This window comes from Tenrec ecaudatus, chromosome 3 (assembly GCF_050624435.1).
Source record: "Tenrec ecaudatus isolate mTenEca1 chromosome 3, mTenEca1.hap1, whole genome shotgun sequence".
NCBI lineage: Eukaryota > Metazoa > Chordata > Mammalia > Afrosoricida > Tenrecidae > Tenrec > Tenrec ecaudatus.
In genome coordinates, this window is record NC_134532.1 from 218,487,380 (window position 1) to 218,501,259 (window position 13,880).

General features: G+C 40.2%; 2 protein-coding genes across 2 annotated transcripts in view; both read right to left on the reverse strand.

Annotated features, from left to right (window-relative positions):
- The window catches only part of POLN (DNA polymerase nu), a 170,886-nt gene that overhangs the window by 126,929 nt on the left and 30,077 nt on the right, over positions 1-13,880 (reverse strand). Inside the window, exons 3-4 of the mRNA XM_075543610.1 lie at positions 8,302-8,790; positions 1,597-1,790 (exon numbers count right to left, since the gene is read on the reverse strand). Coding sequence (XP_075399725.1) covers positions 1,597-1,790; positions 8,302-8,790 — 683 coding nt within the window. The remainder of the gene's footprint in view (positions 1-1,596; positions 1,791-8,301; positions 8,791-13,880) is intronic.
- LOC142443757 (translation machinery-associated protein 7-like) lies at positions 3,148-3,373 on the reverse strand. Its single transcript, XM_075545038.1, has one exon. It carries the CDS (start codon positions 3,371-3,373, stop codon positions 3,179-3,181), a length of 195 nt encoding a protein of 64 aa, XP_075401153.1. The 3' UTR covers positions 3,148-3,178.

Consider the following 13,880-nt stretch of genomic DNA (forward strand, 5'->3'; position numbering starts at 1 on the left):
GGGCTTCAAAAAGTTCATGAGGGGACTCAGGACCAATAATGAAAGTAGCGCTACAAGATGGGTAGGGGGAAGGTGAGGGGAGGAAGGGGGAACCAGTTGTAATGATTGACATATAACTCCGTACCTAGGGGGACGAACAACAGAAAAGTGGGTGAAGAGAGACAGTGGATGATGTAAGATATGAGGATAATAATATTTATTATTTATCAAGGGTTGATGAGGGAGGAAGGGTGGGAGAGGGAGGGAAAAAATGAGGAGCTGATCCAAGGTCTCAAGTAGAAAGAAAATGTTTTGAAAATGATGATGGCAACATATGTACAAAAGAGCTTGACACCATGGATGGATGGATGGATTGTGATAAGAGCCCCCAATGAAATGATTTAAAAATAAGTTCATGAGGGGGAAAAATCCATTACCTTTTCATTCCACTACTCCATACCCTTTTGGAAGCCCTCCTAAGGAAGATTTGCAATAACTACGATGCCAGCCCCGAACATGGCCGCAGGCGTGAGAATGCCGCAGGCCCAGGCAGCGTGTCACTCCTGATGTGCACAGGCTACCATGGAGCGGAGGGAAAGGCTGGGGGTAGCCAGTGCGATCATGAGGTGTTGATGCAATCAGGTAACAGGTACCAGCAGACACAAAACAAAACAAAAAAAACATGGTTGAGAATGAGGGGAGTCAGAGCAGAGACCAAAAACCCATCTGTAGACAATAGGACATCCCCTCACAGAAGGGTCACAAGGAAGGGATGAGTCAACCAGAGCACAGTATAGCACCAATGAAACACACAATATTCTTCTGGTTCTTTGAGACTTCCTCACCTCCCACACACACACACCCCATATCTTGACTCCAGTCCTGTCTTTCAGTTCTGGTTAGACTGGAGCATGTACACTGGTACACATAAAAGCTCATGACACATGGAATCCAGGTCAGATAAAGCCCTCAGGAACAGAAATGGGAGTAGTGATACCAGGAGGGTAGGGGCAAGGTAGGAAGAGGAGGGGAGAAAGAGGGAACCAATCACAATGAACGACACATAACCACCACCCCATCCCACAGGGGAATGAACAACAGAAACATGGATGAGGGGGACAGTGGTCAGTATAAGATATGAAAACAATAATAATCTATCATTTATCAGGGGATCATGAGGGTTGAAGGGGGAGGGAGGGGAAAAAGAAAAACTGATAAGGGCTCAAATAGAGTAAATGTTTTGAAAATGATGATGGCAACATATGTACAAATATGCTTGAAATCATTGATGTAGAATTTTATTAGAGCTGTAAGAGCCCCCAATAAAATGATTTAAAAGAAAGAAAGAAAGAAAGAAAGAAAGAAAGAAAGAAAGAAAGAAAGAAAAGAAAAGAAAAGAAAAGAAAGAAAAGGCTGGTGGTTTGAACCCACCAGCTGTTCCAAGGAAGAAAGATGAGTTGGTCTGTTTCTGGACAGATTTATAGCCTGGACCCACTGTGGGGCAGTTGTACTCTATCCTACAGATAGAGATGCTCTGGATGAGAGTCAACTGGACAGCGGTGGGTTTTGTTTCCTGGTGTCTATCTATGTAGAAGTTAAAGGAACACAATTTTTTACCTGGCAAATTGAGTATATATCTCTTGTTCCTCGTCCCATAGAGAAGAGTCCTCTATCTTTATGTACATGTACCTATCGTCAGAAGCAGGTCCCTCGGGAAGGCCATCACAGACTGAGGCATTAAGAGGACTGCTGGTTTCTCGCACTTGGCTCTTCAGTAATATTACAACTCCTTTAACAGGAGAAGCTGTTGCCTGTGAATACACAATAGGATCAAGTTTCAAAATTAAAAACAGATAATGCTATTGGGTAACACGTTGAGCTAAAAATCACCAGGTCATCAGTTTGAAACCAGCAGCTGCTCTGTGGGAGAAAGAAGAGGCTGTAAAGAGTTACCATCTTGGAAATGCACAGGGGCAGGGGCAGTTCTAACAAGTCCTGTAGTGTTGCTATATCAGAACTGGATCAATGGCAGTGAGTGAGAGGATAGACAACACTTTAGAATTATGGAAGAAGGCCTGAAATGACAAATTTGTGAATGACCATCCCTCTGATAACCAGTATCAAAGGCCAAGTGCACAATTTCACATCAAAATATGATTTCTTCCCTACTCAACATCATAATGGAAATCTCAGCCCAGGCAATAAGGCAAGAAAAAGCAGTAAAAGGCATACAATTTGTAGTCAACTTGATTCCTGTGTGTTCTAGCTCATTGAGAGTCCTCGTATCCACTGACCGTGCTCTTTACCCTGTTCCCTAAAATAGGGCAGATGGTTTCGGTGAAGACTTCTACCAGGCACTTAAGAAGAATTAAAGCAATTCTACACAATCTCTTCAAGAACACAGGCAGGAAGAAACATTTCTCAACTCCTATGGATCAGCATTTTCCTGATCCTAAAACCAAACAAAGACATTACAAGGAAAGAAAACTACAGATCGATATACCCCATGAATATATATTAAAAATTGCTTGACCACATTTTAATAGCAATCCATGGGTAGTCAAGAATGCCTGAATTTGAAGCTTTTCCCTAGCTGTTATTTTTAGTGTGTTCAATTATTGATTGATTTTAAGGTTTAACTTACAAAGGACAATCTCCTTTCTTTTATTTTCATGGCAGATATCCATCTCTGGGTATCATGAGAATGAATATTATTCTCCTCATTCAGAAACAAAGGGATCTTAAATTGAGACAGGCTAGGTAACTTGTCAAAGTGCAGACAGCAACTACTAGTGAATTCTAAAATCCAAATCCTTTGTACTATACCAAGCTGCCTCGCTTATGATGGATAGGTTACACTTTTTTTTTTGCGTAATTCACATGAAAATTCTACATGAGTTGATTAGCTACGTATTCTCTATATATTAAAGATTAGAAAAATTAGCTACAGAAAGCTTACAAACTCTTTACTCAGGTTGTTATGTGCGATTTAAGCTGGATTTTGAGAGACCAATGACTTTTTCATTGCAAATGATCCTTTTTTTTCTTTTTTATAAAAGTTTATTCTTAAATGTACAGCCGGCTCCAAGACAACACTTCATTCTAACTATAAGTGGCAACAAAAGTTCTAGCAGGGAATCCAGATGTCTACACAGGAATGGAATCAAGGGCCATCATTGCCTCAGCCACCAAGAACAGCTCACTTTTTGCCAGATTTCTTAATTCCACCTGTGGCCAGGGGCCCCTTCCCCGCAGCCTTCGCCTTTAGCTCCTCCAGTTTCTTTTGTTCTTCCTTCTGTTTCTGCTTGAAAGCCTTCTCTTCCTCGTCCATTTCCTTGTTCTGCATCTTGGGTTGTTTCAGGGACTTCTTCTTGCCACCTTCGCGGCCTGACATGGCGCCTGCCGCCCCTTCTCCAGACCTGCCACCGAAAGTCACAAATGATCTATTTTTTAAAAATAAGAGTTTATTCTTTTTTTCAAATAAGAGTTTATTATCACAAATAATCTTTATTCAACAACATAAACAGTGATTGTATATGTGAACCTTGCCAACTTGCAATCAAATTCACAGGAATCAAATTGACTACATCTGTGGGAAGAGACTATGGAGAAGCTCAATAATCAGCAGCTAAAACCATGCCAGGGATTGACTGTGGAACAGGCCATCAATTGCTCATATGTAAGTTCAGATTAAAGCTGAAGAAAATTAAAACAAGTTCATGAGAACCAAAATATGACCTTGAGTCTATCCAACTGAACTGAGAGGCCATCTCAAAAACAGATTTAAAGCACTGAACGCTAATGACAAAGACCAGACCATTTGTGAGATTCCATCAAGAGCATCATACACGAAAAAGGTAAAGACAAGGAAGAAAGAAAAGATCAAAGGATCAAAGTATATGTCAGAAGAGACTCTCAAACTTGCTCTTACCTAAAAGTAAAATATTATAAATGAAATGTACAAAGACCTGGGGTTAGAAAGCTGAAAAGTAAAAAAAACAAAATTCTTGGCATATCTCAAGCTAAAAGAACTGAAGAAGAAATTCAAGTCTTGAGTTAAAATATTGAAATATTATTCTATAAGGCAAAATATTGAACAATACAAGAAGTATGAAAAGAAGATGGAAGGAATACAGTCACTGTGCCAAAAATAATTTGTAGACTTTCAATCATTCAAGAGGTAGTAGGTACAGAGAAGAAGCACACGGCCTAAGCGAATACAAGGTGCTGAATGGACCATGTAGCAGACACCAAGGAACAAAAACAATCATTGTGTGATCACCTTCCTCACATAATCGCTGAAGACAAAAGTGTGCACAAGCAAGTGTGGTGAAGAAGGCTGATGGTGCCCTGCTACTGAGAGATACAGCGTCTGGGGACTTAAAGGCTTGAAAGCAAACAAGTGGCCATCTAGCCCAGAAGCAACAAAGCCCACACGGAAGCAGCACACCAACATAGGTGATTGTGAAGGGCAGAGGAGACCAGGTCTCAAACAACAAAGGTGGGGTGGTAGCGAGAATCACATCACCATGAATGAAGGGGAGTGCATGATGGGAACCCAAAGACCATCTGTAGACAGCTGGACATCCCTTCCAGAGGGGTAGTGTGGAGGAGATGAGTCACTCAGGGTTCAGTGTAGCAACAATGAAACTCAAAACCTTCCTCTAGTTCCTGAACGCTTCCTCCCCTCTCCCAATTATCATGACCCCAATTCTACCTTGCGGACCTGGTTATACCAGAGGATGTACAGCGGTGCAGTAGGGATCTGGAAACACAGGGAATCTAGGACAGACGAACCCCTCAACACCCGCGGTAGGAGTGGTGACACCAGGATGGAAGGGGGTGTAGAAAGGGAGAACCGATCTTGGAGATCTATGTGTAACCTCCTCTCTGGGAGATGGGCAATGGGGAGGTGGGTGAGGGGAGACGCCAGGGAGTGTAAGATAAGATATAATAATTATTTATAAACTATCAAGGGACCAGGGGGAAGGGGGAGTGGGGAAGGAGGGGGAGGGGGAAAAAAAGGGAAACCGAGCTGATTCCAGGAACCCAAGTGGAAGGTGAATTTTGAGAATGACGAGTGCAACAAATGTATAAGGGTGCTTTGCTCAATTGATGTACGTACGGATTGTGATAAGAGTTGTATGAGCCCCAATAAAAAGATTTATTAATTTAAAAAAAGAGGTAGCAGGTAATCAAGAACTGATGGTACTGAAGGAAGAAATTCAAGCTGTATTAAAGGCATTGTACACGGTTACAGGCATTGACATAATATCAACTGAAATGTTTCAACAAGCTAAGGAAACACTGGTAACACTCACACACCCGTGCCAAGAAATCTAGACATCAACTACCTTAGCCACCTACTGGGAGAGATTCATATTTGTACCCATTCCAAAGAAAAGCACCTAACAGAAAATAGAAATAATCCAATAATATAATTAATATTACATACAAGTAAAATTTTGTTGACGATTGTTCAACAATAGTTTCAGTAGGACATTGACAGAGTGTTGCCAGAAATTCAAACAAGATTCAGAAGTGGATCTTGGATGAAAGCAGAGGGCACCAGAAAGATGTTTCCTTATATTATATCGACTATGTAAAGGCATTCAACTGTGTGCATTGTAACAAACTATGATAAAATTGTGAAGAGCAGATATCCCAGTACGCTTCATTGTATGCATGCAGAACTTGTCCATAAACCAAGCCATTAAAACAGAGCAAGAGAATACTGCATGGTTTAAAATCAGGAAAAGTGTGCATCAGGGTTGTAGCCTGTCACCATACTTATTTAATCCATGTACTGAGCAAATAACCAGAGAAGCTGGACTATAGAAAGCAAAACAAGGCATCAGGGTTGGAGGAAGGCTTATGAACAGCAGATGACACACCCTTGCTTACTGAAAGCGAAGAGGACTTGAAGCACTTGCTGAGGAAGATCAAAAGCTACAGTCTTCAGTATGACTTTCAACTCAGTGTCAAGGAAACAAAAATCCTCACCATGGACCGAGAGATAGAACCACGATAAACTGAGAAAACACTGAAGTTGTCAAGCATTTTATTTTACTTGAATCCACAATCAATGTTCATGGAAGCAGCGATCAAACATCAAAGGATGTGATCCAAATCTAAAGGGAAAAATGGTATCAGATTGTAAATTGTGAACACCTGTTTGCAGAAGGCTGTGGAGGACAGTGGACGCCCAAATCCATCTGCAGGGTGCAGTGGAGTAAGCCTCTGGGGATGCCCTCCGATCATTGTTAAGGAATGTGAATATTCTTGCTATCAGATCGAGGGCATTGCAAAGTCATTGATGGCAGACATGGTTAGGTCAAAATGTAGTATCTTATCATTTGATCTCCCTTTGACCGTTTTAAAATTGTTTCAGTTTTTTTTTTTAAGTGAAAAGGAAATACATGTGGATTAGGCCCCTGATAACTCACCTCTGACAGTGGACCAGAGAGATGAATGACCTTGCTATCGTGCAGAATACATTCGAAAGTGAACTGTTGCACACACAGGCTAACATTTAGCACCTTGTATTTGATCTCCCTTATTATTTAAATGTATGCTAGTTTTTAATACTTTCTGCTTCTTTTTCAATTGAGGTTTTTATCTTTTACTTGTTATTGGTGTGAGGTTTTTAAAATGCTTCTCTGTATGTGAAATCCAGCACAGGTAAATCTCTAGAGACAATAACTGGATCAAAGGTCCCGTAAGTGGTATGGCAGAGGAAGGGGGGAAATGAGGAGATAAAAACAATGAGGACAAGAATGAAGAAAATGTTCTAAAACTGATTGTGCTGATAATTTCAGAACTCTTCTTGATGTGACTGAACTATTGAATTGTATGATATATGAATTATATGCCAATAAGACTTTTTTTAAAAGAGCACAGTAAAAAAATCAAAGAGCGTATTCATTGTGCCAGTCTGCTATATACAACCACTTTAAAATGACAAGGAACAAAGATGTCACTTTGAGAACTAAGGAACACCTGACCCAAGCAGAGTATTTATAATGCCTCACATGCAAGTAAAAGCCGAACAATGAATAAGAACGAATGTATGTAAAATTTGGTGTTGGCAAAGAACATTGAAAGTATTGTGGTCTCCCCGAATCAAACTCGCTGCCATGGAGCTGATTCTGACTCATATCGACCCCAGACCCTATAGGATAGGGTATAAATTCTCCTATGGATTTCTGAGACTAAATCTTTACTGGAATAGAAAGGCGCATCCTTCTCCCACAGAGCAGCTGGTGGTTTTGAACTACCACCTCTGTGGTTAGCAGCCCAGTGCATAACCATTATGACACCAGGGCACCTGGCAGAGATCATCCAGGAAAAGGACATCATGCTCAGTAAGGCAGAGGGACAGCGAAAAGAGAGATACTTGACGAGGTGGGCTGACACAGCAGCTCCAACAACGGGCTCCAACATAGCAATTCCCAGGCTATCAAAGAACCAGGCCATGTATGTGGGGTTGCTCTAAGTCAGAACCAGCTCAACTGCACCGAACAATATGTGTAAAGTCAAAGTATCTGCTTCATACACAATGATAACTAAGCCCACTGCCACCAAGTTGATTCAGACTCACAGTGACCCTGGAGTTTTCAAGACTGTAGATCTTCCAGGGAGCAGGCAGCCTCATCTTTCTCCCTCAGCGTGGCTAGTGGATTCAAACTGCAGAACTTGTGGTTAACAACCCACTGTTTATCCAACAGAGCTACCAGAGCTCCTTTACATGTGCTACAATGGTCTAGAAGCTGGTTTTATGCAGTTATTTTTAAGGTCTAAAATAAATATTAAAGGCAGAGATGTGTTGGGCACCGAGGATACTAGTTCCTGGATTTTGAAGGGGTCTGGTTGGAGAGAATCATCAGAAATGTGCATTTTAAGGAAGGAAAGTATCACAAAATTCTAAGTATAGATATAAAAAATTACTTGTATTCCACTAGGGGGGAAAGCAATGTTTTATCATTTAAGTACCACATCAAAGATTGTTTCTAAATTAATTATTAAAAGAATTTATCCCATTTTAAGATCTAAAACACAGAATGTTCATATAAATCCTATTAATATGAGCCAATTGTTAGTTAAGATTAGATTAGAAGCAATCTTACCAACTACTGAAGTGCACAATAGCTTTGGGATACTGTTAATCACACTGGAGAAAACAGAAAAACTTCAATTATTTCTACTCTCCTATCAAAACCAGACATCTGAATGTGGGCTTCTTTCACACTGTTTCCTTCCCACAATAGACCCCCCCCCCGACACACACACACACACACACACACACACACATTGTTTACTAACCTGACCAGTTCTTAGCTGAGTTGAACCATCCTTATATATCAGAGTTACCACCAGGGCTGGTGCCTGTTTGAGGAATTCAATCAACTGGCTTTTCTCCCAATCTTTGAGATACCTAATATCACAAAACTGGTTTGCATTCCCAGAATTGAGATGGGCTCCAACCTCCTCCTCCTCTTCCAGTGCCATCTGTTTACTGGTTTTCTCTGCTTTAGAATCAGAAGCACAACGTTTCCTTGTGTGATTCATGCTCTCCTTCTTTACATGCTCACTGCTATTTTCTCTCAGAATATGCTTTTCTTTACATTCCTTCCTCTGTCCACCTGAAGCCTCCTGATGACCCCGAGGAATCAAGCAGCTGGGTAGAGCCAGGGAGCCGACGCTCTTCTGCTTGTGGTCAGGAGACAGCGGGTCGGCCAGCACGACACTGGCTGGCTGAGGGGGAAATCTGATGGAACTTCTTGATGTCTGGCTTGTTAAAGAAATACGATTCTATGAAAAATGGAAGATATTTCATTAGAATATTACCCAGGCATGCCTTGCCCTGTTGTGTTTCACTTGACTGTACTTCGCTGATACAGAATTTCTTACAAATGGAAGTTTTGGGCCATCCCTGCATCCAGCAAGTCTATCACTGTCACTTTTCCATAAGGGTGTGCTCACTTTGTGTCTCTATCTCACATTTTGGTCACCCTCACAGTATTTCACACTGTTTCAGAATTGCACACTTCATAGACTACAGTATGGTGCAAACGTAACTTTGACATTTGTCGGAAAACCAAAATATCTTAGTGACTCATTTTATGGTGATATTCTCTTTATTGCGGGGTTCCGGAACCAAACCTGCAATACCTCTGAGGTATGCCTGCATTGTGGAGTCTACTTATAAAGCTTTCTAGAACGGGCAAATTTACAGAGACAGAAAGCAGATTAGAGGTTGCCAGGGTCTATGGGGGCAACAGAGAATGGGGTTATTGTTTAAGGGGTACTGAGTTTCTGTTGTGGGTAATGGGAAGGTTTTGGAAATATAGCAATGAGTGCACAATAAAATGAATGCTACTGGATTGTTGACCTAAAATGGTTAAAATGGCCATTTTAACCAGTCTTTTGTCACTTAATGCCTCTGATACGTTCTGTGAAATAGGGGAGTATATGTTTTGAGTGTTATGTGAATTTGCCTACATCATGAGGACTAGCACTCCTGATTTCTACCTTCTTAGTGTTCGATAACCTTGTTTCGCATCCAAATAGCTTCTTCTCCTTTGCTTCTTGCTGCTGCTATGGCTTGCTGCATTTGTGAGTCATGGAGTACTTACTGATCATAGTTTTGGAAGAAAACTAAACAGTGAATGCTTCGAAGCTCAAGAAACACGCAAGAATTAGGTTGGATGGTGCTGGCTACGGTTCAAAACATACACTGCTATATAGAAAACATTTTATTTGTAAGAAGGGAACGTTCATTTTAATACAATACAAAGTACACTACAGTACAGTAACATGGATGTCTGTCATAACTATTGAGACATATATGGCATAGGTATAAAGGTGGTCAGGTAGGCATTAAAATGCTGGTTCATACCAGGTGAAAAGATGAGATAGCCCGGTGAAGATTTACAAAGCCTCAAACACTCTAGATCGGTCTCTATGACGCAGAATCGGCTCTATAGGTTTAGTTTGGGGGTTTTATTCTAGAGAATAAATGTTCTCCAGGAAGTGCAATCACTTTGTGTGTGTGGGTGTGGGTGTGTGTGTGAGAGAGAAAGAGAGAGAGAGAGAGAGAGAGAGAGAGAGAGAGCAGCTTCTGGGGGAAAGGTCATTTGAGTGAAAGAAGAGGTAGAATCTAAGTGGTCCAGGATATTCCTATAAGGAGAATGGAACATGCCAATGGTCTTTTCTAATTTCCACAAAAGAAAGATGTACATTTCTAAGTGTGAAATAATGATTATAGCTATTATTTATTTTCACATTTTCATCCTTATTCTCTATTTTCACTAGATGTCTCTCACTTAATTTTCTCTTTATATTTTTCAACTATGAATTATTGTTCTTGAGAATAAATTTGATTTGTAGCTCTACCAATTAGTACCACTTTTCAATGTTAGAAATTCCCATAGGTTACTGATTTTTGCCCCCAGAAATGGAAAATCTGCCCATAAACCCTTACTTGTGTGCATCCCTCATAAATCATGTCATTCATTGTTGGTTAAAGATACAGATAAACTGGCAGGCCTTATAGATGACCATATGAGGGAGTAGCCACCCAAAAAACAGAATTTTTTTAAAGCTATGTATTTAATTTTTTTTTTTTTTTACAAAACATCTTCAAACAGATTTGTCAAATCTGTGATTTCATTCTTGGGAACAGTTTTCAAACTCATCTGTTCAGATGATTGATAGCACCTCCCTTGTTTTTCTTTCTTCACCTCTTCTATGTCCTTCCATGTCCCTCTTTATTTGTGGAAACACATAGAAGTCACATGGAGCAAAGTCAGGTGAGTAAGATGTGTGGGACAAGAGAGGCATACTGTTTTTTGCCAAGAACTGGGGCACTGAAATGGTTGTGTGAACAGGCGCATTGTCATGGTGGCAAAACCAGTAAGTTCCCTGTCTGCCACAAATTATGCCTTTTTATAAAAAGGTTGTTTCAGTTTTTAATTTTTCCTGCTTTCTTTTTAAAATCATTTTATTGGGTGCTCGTACAACTCTTATCACAACCCATACATATATCCATTGTGTCAAGCACATTTATACATTTGTTGTCAACATTATTTTCAAAACATTTTCTTTCTACTTGAGCCATTTGTATCAACTCCTCATTTCCCCCTCCCTGCCCCACCCCTGCTCCCTCCCTGTAATCAGTTCCCCCTTTTCACCCCACCTTCCCTCCACCCTCCAGTATCGCCACTCTCACCACTGGTCCTAAAGGGATCATCCGGCCTGGATTCCCTGTTTCCTGTTCCTATCTGTACCAGTGTACATCCTCTGGTCTAGCCACATTTGTAAAGTAGAATTGGGATCATGAGAGTTGGGAGTGGGGAGCACGTAGGAACTAGAGGAAAGTTGTATGTTTCATCATTGCTACACTGTAACCTGACTGGCTCTCCCCCTCCCAGGACCCTTCTGTAAGGGGATGTTCAGTTGCCCACAGATGGGCTTTGGGTCCCCATTTTGCACTCCCCCTCATTCACAATGATACGATTTTTTTTGTTCTTTGATGCCTGATACCTCATCTCTTCAATATCTCGTGATCACTCAGGCCATTGTGCTTCTTCCATGTGGGCTTTGTTGCTTCTGAGCTAGATGGATGCTTGTTTACCTTCAAGCCTTTAAGAATCCAGACACTATATATCTTTTGATAGCCGGGCACCATCAGTTTTCTTCACCACATCTGCTTATGCAGACAATTGTCTTCAGCAATCATATCAGGGAGACTGGCCATACTTCTTCCAAGCCAGATTTGTCTGTCCTTTTAGCAGTTCATGGTACTTTTCGATATTCTTCTTTAGTACTACAATTCCAATGCATCACCTTTTCTTCGGTTTTCCTTATTCAATATCCAATTTTCACATGCATATGAGGAAATGGAAAATATCATGGCATGGGTCAGGCACACCTTAGTCCTCTAAGTTTTAATTCATAGTGAACACTGCAAACTTTGAACTTTATTAGCAATTACTTCAGGTCATCCTCACTTTCAAGATTAAGGCTGTATCATCTGCATATCACACATTGTTAATAAGCCTTCCTCCAATCCTGATGTCAGCTTCTTCTTCATACATCTTAAATGCATGTTGGATTAATTTCTGGCTGAAGACTTTGGTAGGATTCTTCCATTTCTTCATCATTAGCTTTGGTGGCTGGTGCATAAATTTGAATACTAGTGATTGAATTTCCTTGAAGGTGGGTAGATATAATCCTATCACATAGAACATTCTACTTTGTGATGGATTTTGCAGTATCCTTTGTGACAATGAATGCCATGCCATTCCTCAGATTATGTTATTCCCAATGTAGAACAACATATGATTTTCTAATTCAAATAGAAAATAGTAGTCTATTTCACCCCACTAATGCCTAGGATATTTATCTTTCTGCGTTCCATTTCATTTTTATGACTTCCAATTTTCCTAGACCCATACTTCTCAAAGTATGAAGGATCTCAAAATACGAAGAGCTCAGTCTCCATTCCCACAGGCTTTACCCAGCTCACGTCACCATGATCAATTCCACTCTGAGAAATCAACTCCTCCTTAGTCACAATTCAAGTGCCCCCAGATCTGAGAGAGCTATGCTCTGGCACTATCTCTGACAATGTTCTGTTTCCATTAATTAGGTTTTTGGTATCTGACAATTTTTCAAAGTGGTACATAAAAGTTTTCAGCAGCTCCTGCCTCAGAAGTGGTAAATCATCCAATGGGATTAAACAACAGAACTGTATGGGAAGGGAAGGGATATATTGGAATGAGTAAGATATGTCAATAAAAATTTTTTTTTAAGTAGGGAACTGAGTCCTTCTTCTGGAAGCTCTATTGAAACTGGTTCACTGTGTGTGATGCTGTTGGCATCTGAAACACCAGTGACATAGCTACCAGCATTACAGCAACACACAAGCCACCACAGTAGAACAAACTGACAAACAAGCTGTTTCTAATCATTTTTCTAATAAAATTTTTCCATAACTTATTTCTCGGTTGTTTACAGTTGGAGCCCTAGTCACACAGTGGGCTAAGCAGTGGGAACTAACCAGATCAGCCATTAAACCCACCAGCTGTTCCATGGGAGAAAGATGGAGCAATCTGATCCTATAAAGATGTATAGCCTTGGAATTCCATGGAGTGGTTTCATTCTGTCCTATTGGTCACTATGAGTGAAAATCAACTCGATGGCAGGGCGTTTGGGCACGATATACCTATGAGTTGGACTGGACATAATGGCAGTGGGGAGGCTATTTTTTCCATAATATTCTCCAGAAACACATAATAACCCAGTTATTTTCATTCAAATACAAAGTCAGACTTTTCTCAGACATCAAAACAAGTCCAATTTGGCTGCCTAATTTGACAAGAATGAGATTTTCCAATTTGGTTATTTGCCCAATCTTTTCATTAACTGAATGAGCTAGCTTTGCAAGGTTTTGACAACATATGTAAACCATGTGTTAAGAAAAATAATTTTAAAAGATATTATACTGAAAAATGTGTAGTGAACTAGCATTTCTATTTTTCCAATACTTTTTGAGAACATCAAGAGAACAGAGACAAGATCTCTATATGAAAAGGTGCCAATTAGTAATCACTTGTGGAGTCTCGATAAAGCCACTTTGCTATATATTTGAACATTGAGAAAGCAAATGACTCCAATAATGAGTAAAACATCTTTTTACAAATTGGATCATTTCTTTGTCTGTCCTTTCAGAAAAAATAAAAGAATTGTCATATGAGAAACAATTAAAATGTGTCTTTTATTTATGATTAAGCATCTTGTAGGGCTTTTTTCAAATGACTAGGAAAAGCTTAAAGGAATTAAGTAGCATTGCAGTAACCAGGCTCCATTTATTCCCTTCTACTTCTACAAAGTTTCTC